Source organism: Drosophila miranda, chromosome 2 (assembly GCF_003369915.1).
Source record: "Drosophila miranda strain MSH22 chromosome 2, D.miranda_PacBio2.1, whole genome shotgun sequence".
Taxonomy (NCBI): Eukaryota; Metazoa; Arthropoda; class Insecta; order Diptera; family Drosophilidae; genus Drosophila; species Drosophila miranda.
This window is the reverse complement of record NC_046675.1, coordinates 32341653-32363226: the sequence shown is the minus strand read 5'-3', so window position 1 is coordinate 32363226 and position 21574 is coordinate 32341653. Positions and strand designations below refer to the sequence as shown.

Sequence of the window (21574 nt, the reverse complement as noted above, 5' to 3'; positions counted from 1 at the left end):
TTTCTTAGAGAATTTTGTTTGATACTCTTAAAGATAGGAAAAACATATGAAACATTCATTGAAACATGATCAGATTTGGCTGAAACTATAGTTTCTAGAGTTTTGCTTTTCTTATCTTTTAAAACAGAATAAATTTTCCTTAAAATAATTGTCTTCCAAGCGATTATTCCTATAATAGCTATCCTATACATCCGATTTCAGTGAAATTTGGCCTAGCTTCTTCGGAAACTACTGCCTGTAGAGATTTCTTGGAATAGCAAAAGAACAAACAGATGTTTTACGACTGATTCCGACTGAGATCTCTCTGCTATCCTATGAGAACTCATGATATAATAATCCGGATATAATGAAACTTAGCTAAGCCATTTATATACCCGTGAAACTAGTACTTCCAAACTTTGGTTAACTTATCTTCACCAACAACAGAGTAATAACTGAAAAGTCCTATGATACCTATATGATATAGTGATCCAAATATGATGAAATTTTGGTTAATTATATATCGCTATATTAAAATACGATTTCGAACGATTAGTTGGATTATTTTCAGAAACAAAAAACTTATAATCGATTATTATTTTTTTGATATGTATGTATAAAATAAAGTCAGCCGATTATGATCTGATTTAGCTAAAAGATGTATAAAACTTCGATTTTCAAAGCCTCATTGAAATATCTCTAGAAGCAACCGAGTTATGACCGATTTTTCTTATGATATCTATACGATATAGAGTTCCAAACTCCTCCCCACAATCAAAATAACCTTCCCCTTAAAAGGGCATACAGAACAAAAAAAAAAAAAACATTGACTTTGTTTTCCGTGTGTGTTTTTGGGGGGAAATCTCCAATGTCCCGGACAGGATTAGGCGCGCTCGCGCGATGGACGCGTCTGCAAGGACAAGGGATTTGGGGGCGACAAATGCCAAGTCCAAGACGACAGTTGAAAACGTTCGGATCAGGGCATAGTCCTAGGGCCCGTGTCAAGTTTAGGAGGAGGCGTCTGAAAGCATTTAGAGGCGAGTGGAGGGACTCCAGCCAGCGAATGAATGAATGAATGAGCAAATGAATGGAGATTTTGAAGCACACAAGAAGCTGTTAGGCAAATATATATGCAAAAGGAAAACAGCAGTATAAAAAGGATATGTATGCGAAAAAAAAGGAAACCAGAAAGAAATAATAACATGGGCTCCTACACAAAGGGTGGGTGGGGGAAGTCCTCTCTGGAGTAGCAAAGTGGGAGAAACACGTTAAGTGTAAAATTTTCTTTTCACTTCATTCCCTGATGAATGTCCCTCCCATACGCGTATGTGAACCCCTTTGTGGCAGGTGCAAAATGGTAGAAAATATCATGTATAAAAAAAAAGAGGAAGAAAACCCAAAGAAAAGCAAAGAAACTGAAAGGAAACGAGCGGAACCACTGATAGCACTCGCTGCCTACATTTTCGCCCCCCCACCACCACCACCCCCCTTCTTATCACGGAAGCAAAAGCGTTCGGTCTACCAGGAAAATGTCATAATTCATTAAAAGCCAAAGAAAGCGTGAAATTCTCCCCCGAGCACTGCTGTCACTCAGAAGGAGAAGCTTCTGCTTCTGCTTGTGTTGCTGTCCTTTCCTGTCGTCCTGTTTTAAAGGACACCACCTAATATTGAGGACACCTGAGCAAAGGGCAAGAAACTCCTTTTTAAAGGCTCAAAGGCTCAAGAGGTTCGCCAATTTTACACACGACCTTGAATGGCATTTAATTTGGGATTTTCGTATTTTTGCGGGAAACAAATTTGAGACTTTTTGAGGAATTTTTGGTGCATACCTTTAATTTATTCCATTTTTAGTTGCCTTAAATATATTTGGAATTAATTTTGATATGGAATTCATTCACATTTCACTTTCAATTAATTTTATGCACTTCACTTTTATTTGATTACTTTTAACACCTTTTTGTAATGATTTTTAAGCATTTCTAAATTAATTTTAGAACAGTTTTGATATCAGTTTTGAAGTTGAAAAAATTGAATCATTTATTATCTTAATATTTTTCCATCAAACTGAATATTACCCGAGTATCACTTCCATTAAAGGATTTTCAAAAATTTGGTTAAACCTGGAATTTATTTATTAGTTATTTTGATTGAATATTTTGTGCATATTTTATTATTCTTTCCTTCCTGTGCAAACACTATCCAGTTATATATTCACAATTTCTTTATTTATTTCCTGTTTTCTGGAGGACTTGTTTACTTCCTTGTCGCTGAACGTTTTCTTTTCAAATGTTTCGCTATTTCCGACAACAGCTGTTTGAAGGCGGCAAAAACAGGAAGCCTTGAAAAAAGCACAGGACCACACAGGCCCCAGCAGTTGAGATGAATAAGAAAAAAATGCTTTGGTTTAAAAATTTGATGAAGTTTGAATTTTTGAAAATGAGGCACACATCAAGCAGCTTTAGTGAGTGAACAAGAAAAGCTGTTCAAGCAGTACACCAAACGGTTAACAGTGAAGCAGTTTATTAAGCAGTTTAACAGTTTTGACTGCAGGTTTCACGGACCGTTCACCAAAAACAACCCCAATTTTAATGAAATTATAAAAGGCAATGCAGTTCCTGTAACAGACCAAAATAATACGTAACTGGAAAAAGAAGAAAACTAAACGCCCTTTAAAAGACAAAATAATTCCTACAGTGATATTTAACCACCCACAAAACTCCAAAAAAATTATTAAACCACACAAGCAGTGCAAGAGGTTCACAGTTATGATGTTCAAACAGTGTTTAAAGCAGTTAACCGTTTAACAGGAGCAAAGCAGTGGATATCAATTTGAATTCAAATTCAAAAGCAATATAACTTCAATGAATTTTTAGTAAGCCGTGACTTTTTTTTAGCAAAAATTCAGATGTAACAAGACTACAAATCAAACCAGACAATCAGAAACAAATAACTCTAGCAGTGAAACGTAACAATCACAAGCGAAACACACGAAACAGGGCCAAAACGGGACACACGCTTCAATACGACCCAAAAAAAAAAACAAATAATCCTAGGAATTCTTAAAAATGGTAATACCAACCCATACCAGCCATAACGTACCTCTAAAACTCTACAATCCCTAGACATCACTACCCAAATTGTCTTCGATGAGACGGAAAAAACCCGACCAAGCGAGCTTGGATGATTCGATACGGAAGCGGATGTTCCGGTTGAAATTCCAACACACCGAACCGCTGGCCGTGAATCTAAGGGAATATGGCTTGATGCAAACCAGCCGCAAGACGGACACGCCGTATCCCCGGGCTGAGAAGGCCATCGATCCGAGTCTGCTGAAGGCGCGTCTTGTGGAGAGCAAAAAGATGTATGGCAAGGACCTGAAGAACGTCCCCTCCATGCAATCGACGGGCAGTGTGGAGGGACAGAACGGACAAAACCTGCAACACATAAGGAGTGTGGAGGCGGCCCCAGGACCCATGCGAGACAGTGCCAGTCTTCTGTTGGGCACGCCCCATCCCCGCAAGGGCAAGGCCGTCGATCCCAAGTCTCTCATCCGACATCTGAGCACAGCCAAGGTCAGACGTTCATCGTTGTTGGGTGCGGCTCGTACCTCCTACGGACATCTTCCCTCCTCACGCGCCTCCTTGTCGGCTCATGCACGGGAATCCGACAGCGGGCAGCATTCCAGTCAAAGCCCCTCGGCGCTGACCAAACACAACCTCGGCATTGGCACGCCGCATCCAATTAAGGGCTACATCCTGAATCCCCATGATCTGACCAAACGCCTGGAGGACAGGGTCGGCAATGCCGGCAAGGCCGGCATGGCCGGCACAGCGCCCCGAAAGGATTCCCCTTTGAAGCGCCCGCAAGGCCAAAAAAAGGGGAAAAAACAGGTGAGCATTTCATTGGAACGCGTCAGCACCGAGGATATGAGACAAACCTCCTGCCTGAGCTTTGGTTCGGCGCGCCACGACGGCGCCAGCCTCTCGGGAAACAATAGCAGCTTCCTTACGGTGGAGAGCAGTCATGAATCCACAAGCTTATTGAAGCTGTCCTTCGAGGAGCGGAGGCGTCTCTTCTACCAGTCGGAGTTCACCATCGCCAAAAACGGGCGAAAGATGAGCGACGTTGTCATGGCAGTGCCGCAGAAGGTGGTGGAGATCAGTGACAAGCATGAATGGCAGGGCCACGACGAGGAGGCGGACGAAGAGCTCGAGGAATTCATAAAGAAACAGGGTCTGATCAAAACCGAACGCGATCAGCTGACCATCACAAAGATGCCGCCAGCGACACTCTCGAGACGGTCGAGCGAAACGGACTCCCTGAGGAGCCGTTCGCGTGGCAGCCGCAGGAGCTCCATGAGGCGCTTCCGCTCCTCAAAAAAGAACATCAAATTCAGTGCTTCCGATAAAGAAAAGAAGCCGCATCCCGACGTATAAAAGGGAGCGCATCAGAGAGGGGGCCAAGAGCAGAGGGGGTGCTGCAGAGTGAGAGAAGAAAAGTGGGAAAAGCCCTCAGTTTTCATTTCTCACTCTGAGCATCTCACTCTTTTGGCAGCAGTTTTTTTTTTTAGCAAATTTCAAGTCTAATTCTTCCAAAAACGATCCTTTCTTTCGATCTGATAATCTTTTATTTAAAATGCTTTTATTTAATAGCAAGCGATGAATCTTGAAAACGTTATGTTCTAAGAATAAATTCCAATCACATAGAGAGTCCCTTTTGTATATTTTAGTGTTGATCAAAGAGTCTATTTTGCAGTGTTGGTTAGGGAAAAGAAGAGTGTTGGCAAAGATCAATGCGAGATTTCTTCTCTTAAGTGAGAAAAACTATTATTATATTATTTATATCAACTTCTACGATGAATACCTGACCTAATCAATGAACTATTGGCTTTTGGTACAGGTAGTAGAATATTTTACAGCTTCAGTGTAAATAAAATCTTCCTTAAACTTAAAAAATCTTCAGGTTTTTGCGTTAAGTCTATTGAATCCAAAATTTAGTTGACATAGAATCAGGAAATTGCCAGGAAACCTTTTCTTTGAAATGAATAAAACAGGAAGTCACTTTAATTGAAGTTCCTGCATTCTTTAGGATCTCCATGCCCATTTCCCTGAGTGAAACATCAAAACGGAGTTTCATTAAATGATAATCGTTTTGAAAGAATTACAATTATTATCTGGCAATCCAATCTGCCATCCGACAGACAGTTCCTGATACACCTTTATCGAATGTTAATCGAATCGAAAGCCAGAGATACGCACTTTTCTTCTGGCAATGAAAATATCTCTCTCTTTCCCTGGGTGTTGTTTTCTGTTATTCTGAAATATTTATCAGCATCTGGTTGCATCTGTGTTATGGCAACAGGCAATACGAGACAGAGGCAGTGCCACCAGAGTGCCACCGGCCTCTGCACTCTCCACTCTCCTCTGTGTTTTTTTGTTGTTGTTTTTTTGTCTGTACAAGTAAGTCAACACCGAAAACATTCACATAAAATGTCAAAAGTGCCATTGACATGCGGCATTTGGCTGCTGTTGCTGCCGCCGATTGCCGATTGCCGCTCCACAGGCGACTGAGCGGACGCATGCTTCACGGGCTGCCCTTTTTTTCAATACAAAATATAAACAAAAAGCCAGGGAAAAATATGTGAAAATAAAGGGGAATATGGTGCTGTTGAACACCCTGTAATGGGGTGTTGCAGGTCTTTCAAAGCAATCGAGAAAATGAACGGTAAGTCAGCGATGGGTTCTGTATTTCTGTGTTGATGAAGACTACAGCCTTTTTAAAGATTGATTCTGCTTTTTGGTGCTGCACAATAAATTCTTAGAGAGCCTCCTTTTTAGTGTTGGTTAGGAGTCTCTTTTTTGGATAATATCTTCTCTAGTGTTGGTTAGAACTTAGAACAGTGTTGATGGCGACCCGAGAGACTATTTTAGTATTGATTAGAGCAAACAACAGTGCTGTTAAAGACGTAAAGGACGCCATAAATTGATCTGCTTTAAAGCTATTCATTAAATCTTTTAGTATAGCCCTCCATTCGACCCTGAATGCTACCCTATACTTTCATCATTCTGTAAAAAAAAATTACACTTTTCCCGGCCCCATAAAAAAACTTTACAAAATAAATAAACAAAACAAACAACATCCGATACCAAAAAAAAAAAAAAAAACCCATTCAGAAATGAAACAAAATTGCATACGGATACAAAATACTTTTGTGCGGTGCGTGCTTTTTCAAGAGTTTTTCCCTTTTTACGTTATGTTTTGTGTTTTGTCTGTGATGTCTGCTCATATTTTTGCCAAAGAAAATACTACCACAAGGGGAGGGCTGCCAGTGCCCGTTCCAGAGATTATTGAATTTCAATTATGGTTAAATATTTGCATGGCATTCGATAACAATACACAAGTTTTAATTGGGTTTCTAATGAAAGCACAAAAACAGTCTTTGGAAAATGCAAAATTAATAAATGAATAGCTCGATGGGAAATACGAGAGCGATTGTGTGGAATATTTAAGTAGATTTCTGCAAAAAAATATATATTTTGAAAGAGAATATTGTGGGAAATTTCAATGATATATTGATTGGGTTTACATTTTTAGAGGAATTTAAGGTAGGAGGAAAAAAGAAATCTTTCAGAGAATTCTTTATTCCATCCTAGCTGTCTCTTATCCATGAGAAATCATCCTTTAAAGATATATCTGCATTAGAAAACATCTTCAATACAGATATTTCGAACATAACTATTTCTCTAAAGACTTCCAATGAAGAAACAATTTAATATATACTTTATTTAGGCATCTAATTCCCTATCCTTTCCTTTTCCCTCATTATGCAGCAATAAAAAAGCATTTAAAACCTCCTGGAGCTAACTTTACCCAGAGCCACATGCACACACACACACACTTTGAGTCCTTAGTTCTTATGTACTTAGCCCTCAATTCTCCATCCTCTTAGCCCTGTCAACAACTCTTTCACTGTCTTCCCTACCATTTAAGCCATCAACTCGAGCGTAAGCCAAACACAATTGAAGACCACCAGAAACAATGCTAGAGCAGTACGATGAGAATAGGATACGATCTTGGGGAAAACTATTACAAACAATCAACCATCCAGTGGTGAGGGGTGGTGGGGAAAACTCACCCGAACGTTGGGCAATGGGCGGCACTCTTTGGTCGCTTTCCTTGCCATTGGAAATTCGGTTGCCATTTCGCAGTTCCGTCAATGAGAGCTCTATGGCATCCGCATGAGCAATCAAATTGTTTTTCGTCTATGAAAAGAACAGAGAACAGTAGTTACAGAATGGAAGCACAATGGAATGGTTGTGTAGATGGATGTTCATACCTTTTCAATTTCGTTCATCATGAGGGGCGTAACCTTTGGCATTTGGGCGTTCTTGCCAATGGCGCCGACAATCACCTGTAAATCGTCGTGACGCTCCTGCAAGAAAAGATAAAAATGCAGGAATAAAAAAAGCATTTAAAGTTTTAAAATGTGTGTGTGTATGTGTGAGATGGGGGGGGGAAACGAAAGCTCCAATACACATACGGAAACAAAATGGCCAACAGCGATGGGAATTCAATTTCAATTGCATTCATGCAAGGACTCTCTTCCACTCTGTCTCTCTCTGGGGTGACTGAAATGCGTCTTGTACTGGTTGGATGATGGAGGGACTGGTGGCTACCTCTCCTCCTCTGACAGCATTTGTCAACCAACAAAATTGCATTTGATTTTGATCCTCGCGTTGCGTTTTTATTTTCGCGCCCAAAACTGAATTTTCCGCAAATTTACAATTAATCAGCGAATCAACAAACACACCACAGAAAATATATACAGAAGAACCGCCTCCACTACGAGATGCCGCGCTACTGAAGAGTGAAAGAAGCCCAACAAAAAAAAACCAGAAATAAAACTAAAAACTGAAAAAGAGAAACATATTGTGTGTGTGAGGGGGGGTGGGGGTCCTCTGTAAAATTAGGTTTTTCCAATTCTCTCGCTCTCGCGTGTGCTCTCTCAAACGCTCTCGGAAAATACGGAAAATTCGCTTTTCTATTTTTGATTTTTTTATATTCCTTGCGCTTGTCGCCATCCCCACATTGGGGCCATAAAATCAAACAAAACAACAAATGATTGCAATGATTAATGGATTGTGATGTCGTCTAGGGATGGAAACTTGTTGAAATTCGGGCACTTTTTTGTGCCGGCGGGGATCTATCATATGTTCGAGAGGGTATTTTTTTTTACATAGAATGGCTCTTATTTTCAGGCAAATAGTTTTCGGGATTTTATTCGCTTTAAAATTTGAATTGAACATCTTTTTGGAGCAATGAATGAAGGAAGTTTCCAAGAATCTAATATTTTTTGTTTAAAACAGAGAACTTTCAAATCTTTAAACGCTCTAACATTTTCCATAATTCTCTAACAATTTATTTCCCAAATTCCCCTTCACTTCTTTCCATTTTAATTTATTCTAGAAATATTATAAAAATATGTTCTTCTAAGAGCGAAAATTACGTTCCTTAAACGCTTTAATATTTCCCATATTTCTCCCGCAATTTCTATCCAATATTCCCTTTCAAAATCACTCTTTGATTTCTATACCAAATGACATGTTCCATTCATAAATTTTCTTAGTTTCAATTCATCAAAAATCAACGAAAGAAAGACTCAAGAATATTTCTTTGATAAAACATGACATGTCCAACCCTTCAAGCACCCATCATCCATCATATGCACATCCCATGATCTCTACTCTCTCTTGATGCTCTCTTATTTCTTACTTTTCTGCTCTTAAGTTCTGACCTACAAAGGAAATCTCCTCCTAAATGCACACAAATGCTGCCGTCGTTGTCGTCGTCGTGTAACTGTGTCAGAAATATGTATTTTTAGGCCTTCTAATGGACCCATTTAGCCACGCTAGAAATGCCGTGGTGCCGCCTGCTCTGCCTCTATAGCTCGGAATGCCTCGAGAGGGCAATTAACTTTCTATCAGATTTTCCTGTGTGTGACGCGTATGAGTAATGCCAGACGATTAAATAAATCTCGTAATTTCGCACAACCAGATGTTCCCCGCAATGCACAGAGATCTCTGGCATCCAGCCAGATCATCCCCGCGCGCACTTACATTGATATCATCCATGCGCTTCTCAAGATCACCGCTGGACTTCAAGTCCACAGGTTTCTCAATCAAGACATTAATGCGACGCAGTCCCTTGGTGACAAGTTCTTCAATGTTGACGCTTTCCAGCGGTGGAGCAGCCGCACCACTTCCCATGGTCTTTGATCTGTGAAGAAAGAACTTTCCCATAAGTGGCAAGCACACAACGATTTTTCTTTGATATCAAACCTCGCTTGTTGCACTTCTCGGAACTGTTCGCGGAGTATGATTTGTGTTCTCATGACCAAACGAGAGATGCTTCCCTGTCGGCCATGGGTCTCTAGAACCAAAGAATCCCCCTGGGATATCAATGTGGCCGCATCGGGTGCTATCAGCAGTCGCAGATCCTCTCTATAGAAAGATACTTTCATGAGAAAAAATATTTAAAATGGTATGTACTCCTTTCTTACGCTTCACTCTCATGACACTGTTCGATCTTGGCTTTTGTTAGCTTCAGTTTATAGATCATCTGCTTGGCCTGTTTATCGAATTCCCTCACACGATCATCCAAACTCTTGGGCTCTTGGTTTCCCAGAGGACTCTTGAGGGTCACATTCGAATCATCTGCCGGCGAGGGCATCGAATGCAGGACCTTGCTCAAAAATGAGTCTGGTTTCTTGGCCGAGGGCGTCTCAATGCGACTCTAAAGCAAAAGAACAATCATATTTATAGTAGAGATAATTATAGTCTTCACTTTAAAGATATTTTCCCTTGAGATTTGGTTCCCCGAAATTACCGTATCACTATCGGAGTCAATGGTTGGTGTCATTTCCAGCGAGAAACGCGGTATCTCCTCATCGTCGGAGAATACCAGAGGTTCTATATCGAAACCGGACTCTTTGTCGGGACTATAGAAACTATCGCGACCTGGAGATTCGGGTTCCGTGTCGGGTGTCCCTGGCTGAAGGTGACGCCACCGCTTGGGCTTCGACACCTGAGGGGCTCTGGGAGCGTCAGGGGTCTTGGGACCATCTTCATCTTCCTCCGAGTCCCTTAGGATGTCCCGCTCGTTGGCTATTCGCTTGCGTTTCTCATCAAAGGAGATGCGATGCTTTTCCACGCGCAGGAATGGCGTGCTCGTGTTGCCATCGCCAGGACGCAGCAGCGTCTCCTCATCATCCACCACTTTGGGCAGGGGACTCTCGCACAGCGAGTGCTTGCTCTTGGTCAGCGATGACGAATCCGAGTCCTCGGAGAGATCCACTATCTGCACGGTCTCCACATATTCGGGCACAAAGGGCTCCACACTCTCCAGAATGTTGACGGTGGACACGATCTCCCCCTGATGCGGTTCCATAGCTCCAGACCCAGATCCATGGTGGATGCTCTGCACCGACATCTTGTCGTTCTGGATGTTCTTCACTTTGATCTCCACCATTTGAGCGGGAATGGCAGGCGCCTTTCGCTTCGTTTTGTTGGGTTTTGGCGGTGGTGAAGATTGGGAGACATTCACAGGGTTCAGCGATATTTGAGAGAACAAAGTGCTGGACTCTGCCAAACGGAAGGTCTGTGGGGGCAGGACATCAGGCAGCACCTGCTCTCCACTTGCTTCGGATGGGGTCTCCACGGATTTTGTGGGAGACTCTGTTGGTGACTTTGTAGATGGCGATTCTCCAGCCTGGGGTGTCCGTGCACGTCTCTGTCGCACTGTATCGCTCACCACAACGATTTCCGTATCGTCATTGTTTGGAGACTTTTGTGTAGAGTTGGTATTCAACGTGGTGGCTTCATTGAAACGTGTTTTCAACACATCCTGCGCAATAAATGCAGATTTTTGTATAAGTACCAAAACTCTACAGACTCTCCAAAAATATAAAAATGGTTTTCCATAACCCCATGAAGCCTCAAACGCGATCAATGACATATTAAATAGATATCAGTACATTGGTACAAACTCTCCAAACTCTCCAAAGATATAAAAATGATTTTCCATAAGCCCATGAAGCCTCAGACGCATCCAATGACATGTTAGATAGATATTTTGTACATTTAATAAAGTCTCCAAAAAAGCATTTATCATTTGGTTTGTTGGTGAGGCGCAGGTAGTGGTGGTTTTTTTTTTTTGTGGTGAGTCGGTGGATTTGAGGGATTACGGATTACATTTTGAACGCAGCCGCAACCATTTTCGAACGCCACAACAAACGACAGTAAAAGGTTCTAGTATTTATACAAAAAAAAAAAACTCTATACAATACAACAAAATTTGAAGCGTGAAAATGACACCAAAGTTAGACCCCGGTATAGCTCTAGTGATACGGTGATTTCTGGTTTTATACATGGTTTGGTTTTTGTTTTTTATGGTTTATTATTATTATTTTGGTTTTTGGGATGATGATTTACCAACACTGGTAATTGTTGGTTCTTTGATTAGCTTTTGGGTAAAGAGTGGAGAGATTATTGAATGGTTTTATGAAACTTTGCATATAAAAAAAACATTTATGGGTTGAAAATTATATTAAGATTGAAAGTGGAAGAGAAGCCAAGGTTGGAGGAAGTATGGTATCGATGGGTATATGTAGATATGTATATGTATAATGAAGGTTAGGGGGCGATGGACAGTTGATATACAGCTATTCAAGCGGTGTTGCATTCGTAAGGCTTTACTTTTTAGAATACTAGTCAAGATTATAAATGGCAGAATAGCTTACGCTTTCATTCTCTTCATTACATGTCGTATCCATCGATTTCTAACTTTCCAACACTTTTATTTTATATTTCTACCTTTTTACAATACTATTCCAACATTTTTTAGCACTGGCATCAGTTTAAAAACTAGATACAATAAAATTTAAGTTAATTTCTTTAAAGTTTTCAATTTCCATCTATGTTAAAAAAAAAACCAATTCCATTTCGGTTCATTCCAACACTATTCTAGGCACTATTCCAGTGTTACCCACCTTTATCAGTCTTAGTCTCTATTAAGTTTAAATTCCCACATATTTTTCTTTAATTTCTATTTGAACTAAGGCCAAAGAACATCAATTCCACTTCATTTACTTTCAATGCCTAAATGTCTTCTTAAAATTTCAATCAATCTTAAAGCTGTCTGTCTATTCTCTTAAATCTTAAATGGAGAGCTGTTCGAATGCATCAAATGTACAAATGAGGCGTAACATAAGTAGGAAAAGTGGAGGACACGAAACGAGAGAGAAATTCAATTCCATTTGGCGAGGAGGTGTTTAAGTAGAAACAGCCACAAAACAGAGGTTGAAGAGAGCAAAGGAATGACTGTATGAATGAATGGATTGGGTAAGTGGGTGGTAGAATGGATAAGGTGTGAAAGGTAATGTAGCGAAATGTGGAGTAAGCAAATGAGAGGGCAAACAACAAGCTGAACTTCCAAAATGGAAATTGGATAATAGACACAGAGAAATTCCGATGCAAATGAGTGACATAGAGTGCCAATAAGCATATATTATGTACAGAGAGAGGAGGAGTGGAAAAGCTTTGCGTAATTAAGAGGATTATGCCGTGCTTACCACAACAATTGCAATGACTTGTTGTTGCAGCTTTTCTATTTCCGGATTCGATGGGACATTTATCTCCTTCAAGTCATGCTCCATTGCTCTGAAATATAACAAAATGTACATTAAAATACAAAATACATTAAATGAATATTCATTCAGAGGAAATTCAATTCTAGACAAACTTCAAAGTCTCCAGAGAAATATTGTCCAAGTTCTGCAGCGTGGCCTTCATTTCGGTGAGCCGCTTGATGATATCCGCACTCGTGAGCTTGTGGTAGGTCGCCTTCAATCCGTCAATCCTCTGACGCGTATCCACCATGCAACTTTGATCACAGGATTTACTGTACTCATTGTAGTGCTCCTCGCATTTCCTTAGCACCTCCTCAAAGTCCAACAGAATCGAGTTACGATCGTGCACTTCTTGGGGCGATTCAAAGCGTCGTATCAGGGTATCTGCCGAATCGAAGCACTCTTCAAGATTTCGTGCTAGCGACAGGAGACCCTCCAGAAACACCTTCGATTGGGTCACATTCTCGCCCAGGGCATTGTACAGATGCTTCAGAGCATCGATTTTCTGACTCAATAGCTTCGGCGACTTTGTGTAACGATCCTCGCATACCCTGCGTCCTGTTTTGATGGTACTCTCAATCTCTGCCTTGATTTCCGAGAGTGTGCGATAGATTTGCTATAAAAAATGGAAGAGATTTTCTTTAGAAAAAGGCAGAAAAACGTTTCTGGCGAGGCACACGTGGTTCGACCTAAAGATATTCGTTTCCAAAAGAAAGGGAACGTCTGATTCCACTCACCAAACACTTTTGATACTGCGCCTGCACCGTATTCGGTCCCGCGGAAGCCACATCCAGCACCAAAGTAGATCTCTCCACGTTCCTGAGATCCCCATAGGCGCGATTCAGTCTCGATTCATAGGCGGGCTGTGGTGCCGTACATTTGCTAAGCTTCGCCTGGCACGCCTTGAACCTCAGTTCCATGAGGTTTAGCTGCTCTTGGAGGCGATTGGCGGCACCCATTTTGCCATTTCTCGTGTGTTCGGCTATCAGTTCTGTGATTTCCTTAAAGTTTTGCTCATTTGTGATGAACTCCCGCGCCAGGCGCTACAAAGAAAGAGCTTTAGAATCATTGCAGACATAAATCTCGTCTGAAACCCACCTGAAAATCATCTGGCAGATCCTCAATGGTCACATCATTCTCCAGATGCTCGCTAAGTATCTCATCGACGCGCGTGAGCCATGCCTCGAATTGGACAATGCACTTTTCCGACTGCTCTGCCTCGCTGACCTTTTCCTCCAGGAGTTCTGTGCGCTTTTTGGCCTGTTGCTGCAACACATTCCATCTGTCGACCATGTCCTGGATATCCTTACGCATTGTTTCGGCCATGAATTCGTTGTCAATTAGCTCGGTGCCAATTTCCTGAATCTTCTCCAGCCATTCGTCAGAGTGGGAGCGCAATACATTCTCCAGATCCTACAAGGAATAGAGGATTAAATGTTAAAATTCACTTGTAAAAAAGTATTTTTTTCTCTCTACTCACATCTAATTCCTCCATGATCTCTTCTGCATCGGCTGCATTCTCTGGTGTATTTCGTATCTTGTTCTCCAGTCGATCCAAGTAGCCCGTTTCGCTGACCATAAACTTCTTGAATTCGCCCAACTGTGTGGATATATGCTCCAGTAGGGCCGTCTTGGCGTACACCGTTTCGGTGACCTCCGTCCAGCGGGCGTTCAGGCGCGTGAATTGCTTTGCCAGGGAACCGTACTTTGATTCCTTCTCCTTGTCCTGCAGCTCATCCATTTGTACGAGCAGATCTCCGCCAAGTTCGTTGAGTTCTCGGAAGGATGTGGTCTCTTTTTCGCAGGACTCCTTGAGGGTCTGGAAGCGGCATTTGCTTTGGAAGAGCTCATTCGAGTTGGGTATATCGGCCACACCCGATTTGGGCGTATTTTTCTCGAGTTCGCTGAGCCATTGATCGGTTTTCCTGAGCCGCTGCTGGACAACGTCCATCTGTGTGTGGATTTCCAGCTGCTGTTGTCGCTGCTCCCGATGCACTTGCTCTACCTTCTCGTACAAGGCGTTCAAGGTTCGTATCTGTGATTGCAGGAAGTCCTTTTGTTGGGGTTCCGCTTCTTTGATCAGAATTTCACTGAAATTTCGTGCACTTATGACATCGATCTCTAGCTTTCGCAGATCTTGACTCGTTCCACTACCGGACTTTCCATCCGCGGCGGTCTGCAGTACGGCTATGATGGCATTGTATTCTGCCGTAAAGTGATTCAAGTTCTCGATGGCTGTCGTCTGCTTGATCACACGTTCGTTGAGCATCTCTGGCAGACGCTGCCATGTGGCCTGGAGATCTTCACTCAGCAGAGATCGCGGCAGCCTTTCGTATTTGGTTTTCAGGTTTTCCAATTCATCCACCAAATGGTTCAGCGATTGCTGTTGATGCTGCATGATCTCCAGAGAGGAAACACGCACTTTTTGGCTCCCCACCTTGTCCATGAATCCCTTAATCTCTTCCATTTCCCTGGAGAGATTCTCTCCACCTCTTTGTTGGATGAGCGCCTGCAGGGCCTGCTTCATGTCATGCCAGCTGTCGTAAAACATACCAAAATCCTGCTTCCATTCCACCAGGGAAACATCTAGCTCTTCTGTGGCCTTTTTGGCTTCAGCTATCTCCAACGACAGCGATTCCATGTGGCTGAGACGCTGTTCCAGTTCCTCGCCACTGGCCGTACCCGCATGCTGCTTGTACCAGTCCCGGGAGTCGGCCAAAACGAGCTTGAACCCCGTCAAGCTGTTGTAGTACCGCTCTTTGGCGAACAGGGTCTGGCTCTCGCTCTGCTGTGTGGCCAGACGCTGTGTGAGGAGGCCATAGCGCTGCTCCAGCTGCTTGAGGTGCGTGTCCTCGAGGACAAGGTTCCTTGAGGGGTCTTCCAGTTCACAGACTTCGTAGAGTTTCTTCAGCTCTGGCAGGGTGGCACTCTTTAGGTGATTTTCCGCCTGAAGTTCCTTCAGAACATCGCATTGCTGGCGCAGACTCTGTCGCTGGAGCTGCTGCAGCTTCGATTCGGCCTCTTGGACATACGAAAAGTGCTCCATTATTTGCATTTCCAAGGCATAAAAGTTTTCCCCATTCCGCAGCTTTCTCTTCTTAGTGGCAGAGTCATGCGAGAGCTCTGAATCTTCCTCTGATTCCTCGCCAAAGCGTATGATCATCTGATAGTCCACCCAACCCTCGGGACGGACCACTCGACTGTCGTCATAGCTGGCACGATCTCGACCAAAATTGAAGCCCTTCGTTTCGATGCGCACCGTCTGAACCTCCAGAATCTGTTTGAGGGCATCCAAACGATCCTCGTAGCTCTCGAGCTGTACGAGCACCCTCTCGCCGCGATCATCGCCATCCTGGAGCGTGGCGGCCACCATTTGGCGTAGATCGATGAGGTATCGCTGCAATTCCAGCAGATCCTTGGCACAGTAATTGAGTTCGTTGATCCGCTGGGTAATGCCGCCGACATCTGTGACATCCTGGCACTCCATCTGCTTGAGATCCTGCTCCCGAGCGTCCAGCCATCGCGAGATGCATTTGTATTGCTGCAGTTTCTCGGTCCGAAGATCACTCCACTTGACCACATGCGACCAGCGCTCGCCCAGGGCACTCAGACGATCCTCGAGATCGATAAAGTTACCCGACGTATCGTTCACGATCACCACCATGCTGCTGAGGCTATCCACCAGCTCCTGCTGTTCGGAGAGATCTGATTTCAGGGATCGCGCCTCCACCAGCTGCTTCTCCGCTTCGGGCAGCGTGGGCCCAATGTCGCTCATGTGCGAAATGCGATCTTCCACGCTGGTGAGGAACTGCCGGAGCTGCTCCAGCTTTTGCTTCTGAAACTCTGCCAATCGCATGAGGATCTTCGCTTGGACATCGAGGGCCCTCAATCGTAGCGTCTCCCATCGTTCATTCAGTAGCACCATCTGCTGACGCACCTCGTTCTGATCCTCGAGACTGAGGCCGGCTCCTCCGGCCTTTTGTGATTCGTTAATCAGGTTGCTGCCCTCCTCCAGGGCCTCCCCCACGTACTCCTGGTGTTCGGTGAGCTTCAGCATAAAGCTTTCGTTTTCATGAAACTGAAACTTTGCCGTCTGAAAGTCCTGCGGATCGGGTATCTCCTGTGAGAGCAGCTGCTCATCTTCCAAAAGGAGTGTTAGCACAGCCTCGAGGGCCGTTTGATACCCACTAATCTCTACGCTGGCATTTGTGGCGGTGCTCAGGGGTCTCATGGATGATTTGAGCTCTAAAGTGGATCCCTTTTCCAGGCTGCCGCCGCTCTCAGAGGTGTAGATCTCCATTGTATCGAGCGGAACCTCATCCAAATCTGTGATACTCGTGCAGGGCACTCGATCCTGCTCCGCCTGCTGCTCCTGCTGTTCGCGCTGTGCCGCTCTCATCGACTCCATGGCATGATACAGACACATCACATACATCTGGATCGATTTATTGTCGGGCTTGTGCGTGTGCACATCCTCGGCATCCAATAGCTTCTCGATTTTGAAGTGTCGATGCGCCAGATCGAAGGCCAAATGAAGACGCTGCAACGCATGCTTTTGCAGGGCCGCCTCCAGATGCAGTTCCTCCAAATGTGCCGCCAAAATCATCAGAAAGGCCCTGCCATCCGCCCAGGAACTAGAGAAATCCGTCAGCTGCAATCCCTGCGGCTCTGTGTACTGTCGCGCCCAAGCCAAAAGGGATTTCTCCACACCGTTGCTCGAATGGCTTTTGACTAGATGTTGGCCATTGAACTCCAGGGCAATCAGCCAAATGAGTCCGAGGGTCAGCTTCGGATTCCCACCGACAATGTCGTCACTGGAGATGTTCACCAGCTTCACGCCATGCTGCTGGATCACATGAATCACTTTGTTCAGGTTATTGATGTGATGGACACGCATGCGTCCCTTTTCGGGTTTCTAAAAGGCAGAGAAAGGGTTTTTACAAGGGATCTACAAGATTTCTGTTGGAAATCCTGCAGGAATGCATTCAAAAATGGTTCAAATAAAAGAATTTTCCTTTCGTTTTGTGACTATCAAAAGTTATCGATTAAAAAATGGTTATCGATCAAATAAGTTCGATAATTTATCGATTAAAACACATATTAACTCAAAATTTACAAATATTCTACTGGTGGTGTAATTATCGAAATGTATCGATAAACATTATATCGATAATATATCGATTTAAGCTCCACTTCACTCAAATTCATTTCTTTTTATCAATTAAAAAATTTATAAACAAAGTTCGATGATTTATCGATAACTGATTTTCGACCACAAATTCTTATTGAACTCCACTTTTGAACGCATTCCGGCAGACCTCCACCCTCCCGTGATCTCTTACCATCTGTGTCTGTGTCAAATTGCTGAGCAAAGCCAACAATCGATGGCCATCCCGCAGGTCCATGAATAAATCCTTCACTGGTGTGCACTGGGTATCGCTTAAATGTGAATTTATCCATTTCGTAAACGTTTTCTTCTGTATATGCTGTCGTTCATCTGGAAAAAAAAAAAAAACACACACACACAGACGTTGATTAGTTTTGCACAAGACTTTCTTTCTTTCTCTCGTTCGTTTCGGCCAAACCTCGTGCCAAATCGGCAGACTTTAATGGTAAATTGTAGGCCATAGCCAAAGCCATGGCCCAACCCCAAACAAAAAAGCAGACAAGAGTCTCTTAAGAACGCCAAACACGAACGCGAACACCTCTCCCAAACGGGTCGCCAATCGAGTCTTGAGTCTGGGGCTATGGGGCTATGGGTAGGGCTCTACTTTGCTAATGAACTGCACTGCAAACGTGCCAAATATTCGCTCAAAATCAATTAGCAGAGACGTCGCTTGCAGTTTGAAGGCGCAACGATCAGAGTGGAGCTGAAATGAGCTTTTGGCCAACCACAGGGCCCTTACAAGTGGAAGCCAAAAACAGCAGGCAACAGCTATAGCAGATATTCCTAGGGGGAATCGAGTTTCAGTTATCGAGAATATATATTTAATCGATCAATTATCGATATTTTATTAGCGATAAATAAGAATAATTAATCAAAAGTTATCGAAATTCTGATATCTGTAATATTTACATCATTTGACCTTTTATCGTCTGTTTTATCGATAAATTATCGATAATTCTTCAGAATTCCATTATCGATAATCGAAACCCTATCATTATCTTCTTTTAAAATCTCTCCTTTCATCCCATATTTCCCTCTTTAGGCAATCTTCACTGTCTTCGTAAATTTTCCACCTTGTCGGCATCTCGAGCGCGTCATTTGTCAGTTTTGTGTGAAACCGCAGCTTATTCTGGCCGAAAGCAATTTGCATTGCTGCTCCATGCACTCGATGCCTCATCCAATCGTCGTCGTCTCATGGCGTGTCGTCTCCTCCGAATGTTGGGGCCGGGCATGAGTTGGAGCAGCATGTGAGGGACTCTGATTGATGGCCGTCTTAGAGGCAGACAATTAAATAAAGTGGAAGCCTGTGCGTGTAATTGTTGATCGATTTTTCGTTACCGGGTGGGAAGGTAAGTAATTAGACTCTAAAATTAGACACGCTTTTGGTTAATGCAGAGACAACTCTTGACATCTGACATCGTGAGTGCAAAAAAAAACCAAAGGTCTAATGCATGAGTCACACTTTGAGTAAGTTTCTACAGAGAAAAGTGCAGTAATTAACTAGTTTTATTTAGTTTAAGGAGGTGTGAAGCGACGCCGCAAAGTTGTTTGAGCCACCATGTGACTTCGAGTGTGACAATAAATGTGAGATAATTATACGATTCAGTGGATTTCCTAAGGACTCGAAAATATGCTTTGGTGAGAGAGAGGCGCTCTTTCCATGGAGATATTGGACTTATTTCAATGGAAGGCTAAGGATTCTTAAAGGAACTTTAATCCATTTCGATCGAATTCTGTACAGTTATCGATATTTTATCGTTTAAAGAGTACAGCCTAAGTCTTGAGTTGTTTGCACATCTTCTTTAAGGCACTTCAATGTATTTTGATCGAGTTCTATACAGTTATCGCTATTATATCGATTACAAAGTAATTATCGATAAAAGACTATTGAGAACCCATAGATTTTAAAGGGCTTATAGATATCTGTCTCCTGAAAATGTACCATTTCAAAAGTTCCAATCGTATTCACAAGAATTTCGATATTGGAACATAATTTAATCGATAATTTATCGTTCCGGTAGCACAAATATTATAGCAAGCCCTTTTGAAGCTGTCATTACAATTAAATGTATTGAAAAATGCTCTAAAAATTAAAGCTACCATCAATGGCGGGTTCCAATTGACAAATAAACCTCTGAGAGGATATCCATCATTTAAAGGACTTAGAAATATAATTTTAAATACCATCATTCATTCAATAAAATGAAGATAGATCCCTAATTTAAATTCCAGTCTCAGTTCCTACTGGCAATTCCACATAGCCATATCTAATTACACATTTAAGGGAAAGGCTTGCCGTCTCTGCTGGGAGGCATAATAAATCATCCTTCAGTTGGTACTGCGACGCCCTGAGCCTCTGTGGCAAAGACGCTGTGCCAATTGGCAGGGCACTCGCTCACTCACTACGACACACACACACACACACACACACACACACACACACACACAATATTGATCGATGCGGAAAGTCACGATGCTGCCTTGCCTGTTGCATGTGACCCACAAATGTGGTGGACTGTAAAACGGGGTGCCAATGGGTAAAGGACTTTTGGAACTGCCATTCCGTACGAATGTCACCGCCAGTCAATTGAAGCTCAAAACCAATTTTGGTAGACAGCGAGAGGAGGCCCTCCCTGGTAATTGAATGAAATTTCATTAATTGAGCTTTAGACTCTTTGCATTCATTAAGTCAATACTCTCTTGCAGGCCTCACTCGCTCTCCCGCTCTCTGCATCGTTTCTCTAAACAATTGATGAGAATTTATACAATGGACAAGGCCTATGAAGGAGTGCCAGGGGCGTTGTGTCGTCAAGGGGTTTGGGAAATCAAGGAATGGAGATAGAAGATAAAAAGGAAGGAAGAACCGAAGTCTAGATACGCTTTGTAGAGCAAAAAGCCAATAAATCTTTAAGATTTAAGATTAAATTAATTCTTTCTTCTTTCAACAACATAAATATCCATCAGTTCTCTCCGAGAAAAGGCTCATACTTTTCGGTTATCGAAACAACAAAGCCCCCTTTTCCACCTCTAAATTCCTTATTCATACGTATCTTCAGAACGAACCCCTTCCCAAAAGCTTGGCATCGCCCGAAGCCCCTGTGAGACGTTCTTTTAAGCAATTAAATAAGCAACATGCAGCATCATCAGCTTTTGGATGGATGATGCTGCATCATCATCATTTTCCCATACGAAAAAACCAAACAGCAGAAGTATAATTTTCCAGTGTCAATTACTGCAATTTTCTTCTTTTTCAAGCAATTGAAATTTCAGTTGTAGACTTCTTCTTTTTTTTTATACCCGATACTCAAAATGAGTATTGGGGTATATTAGATTTGTGGTAAAAGTGGATGTGTGTAACGTCCAAAAGGAATCGTTTCCGACCCCATAAAGTATATATATTCTTGATCAGCATCAATAGCCGCGTCGATTGGGCCATGTCTGTCTGTCCGTCTGTCCGTCTGTCCGTCCGTCCGTCTGTCCGTCTGTCCGTCCGTCCGTCTGTCCGTCCCCTTCAGCGCCTAGTGCTCAAAGACTATAAGAGCGAGAGCAACGATGTTTTGGATCCAGACTTCTGTGATATGTCACTGCTACAAGAATATTTCAAAACTTTGCCCCGCCCACTTCCGCCCCCACAAAGGGCGAAAATCTGTGGCATCCACAATTTCGACGATACGAGAAAACTAAAAACGCAGAATCGTGGAAGATGACTATATCTTCTAGAGTGCAAGATCTGAACCAGATCG

The 21574-nt window shown here is 42.8% G+C and overlaps 2 protein-coding genes across 17 annotated transcripts in view; one reads left to right on the top strand and one right to left on the bottom strand.

The window, feature by feature from the left end:
* LOC108154978 (dystrophin) overlaps window positions 1–21574 on the bottom strand; it is a 179820-nt gene that overhangs the window by 141605 nt on the left and 16641 nt on the right. For 12 of the 16 annotated variants that reach the window (XM_033389930.1, XM_017285501.2, XM_017285500.2 and 9 more), the window contains 12 exons: window positions 18007–18161; window positions 14145–17579; window positions 13763–14077; window positions 13402–13707; window positions 12778–13280; window positions 12608–12695; window positions 9865–10881; window positions 9539–9771; window positions 9318–9479; window positions 9096–9255; window positions 7316–7411; window positions 7115–7241 (listed from right to left, as the gene is read on the bottom strand). In XM_033389930.1, the coding sequence (XP_033245821.1) occupies window positions 7115–7241; window positions 7316–7411; window positions 9096–9255; window positions 9318–9479; window positions 9539–9771; window positions 9865–10881; window positions 12608–12695; window positions 12778–13280; window positions 13402–13707; window positions 13763–14077; window positions 14145–17579; window positions 18007–18161 (6597 nt within the window). The remainder of the gene's footprint in view (window positions 1–7114; window positions 7242–7315; window positions 7412–9095; window positions 9256–9317; window positions 9480–9538; window positions 9772–9864; window positions 10882–12607; window positions 12696–12777; window positions 13281–13401; window positions 13708–13762; window positions 14078–14144; window positions 17580–18006; window positions 18162–21574) is intronic. The other 4 variants (XM_017285511.2, XM_017285514.2, XM_017285515.2 and 1 more) reach the window with 1 other exon arrangement.
* On the top strand, window positions 2877–4695 carry LOC108154980. Its single transcript, XM_017285518.2, has 2 exons — window positions 2877–3047; window positions 3102–4695. Exons 1-2 carry the CDS (start codon window positions 3045–3047, stop codon window positions 4413–4415), a joined length of 1317 nt encoding a protein of 438 aa, XP_017141007.1. The 5' UTR covers window positions 2877–3044; the 3' UTR covers window positions 4416–4695.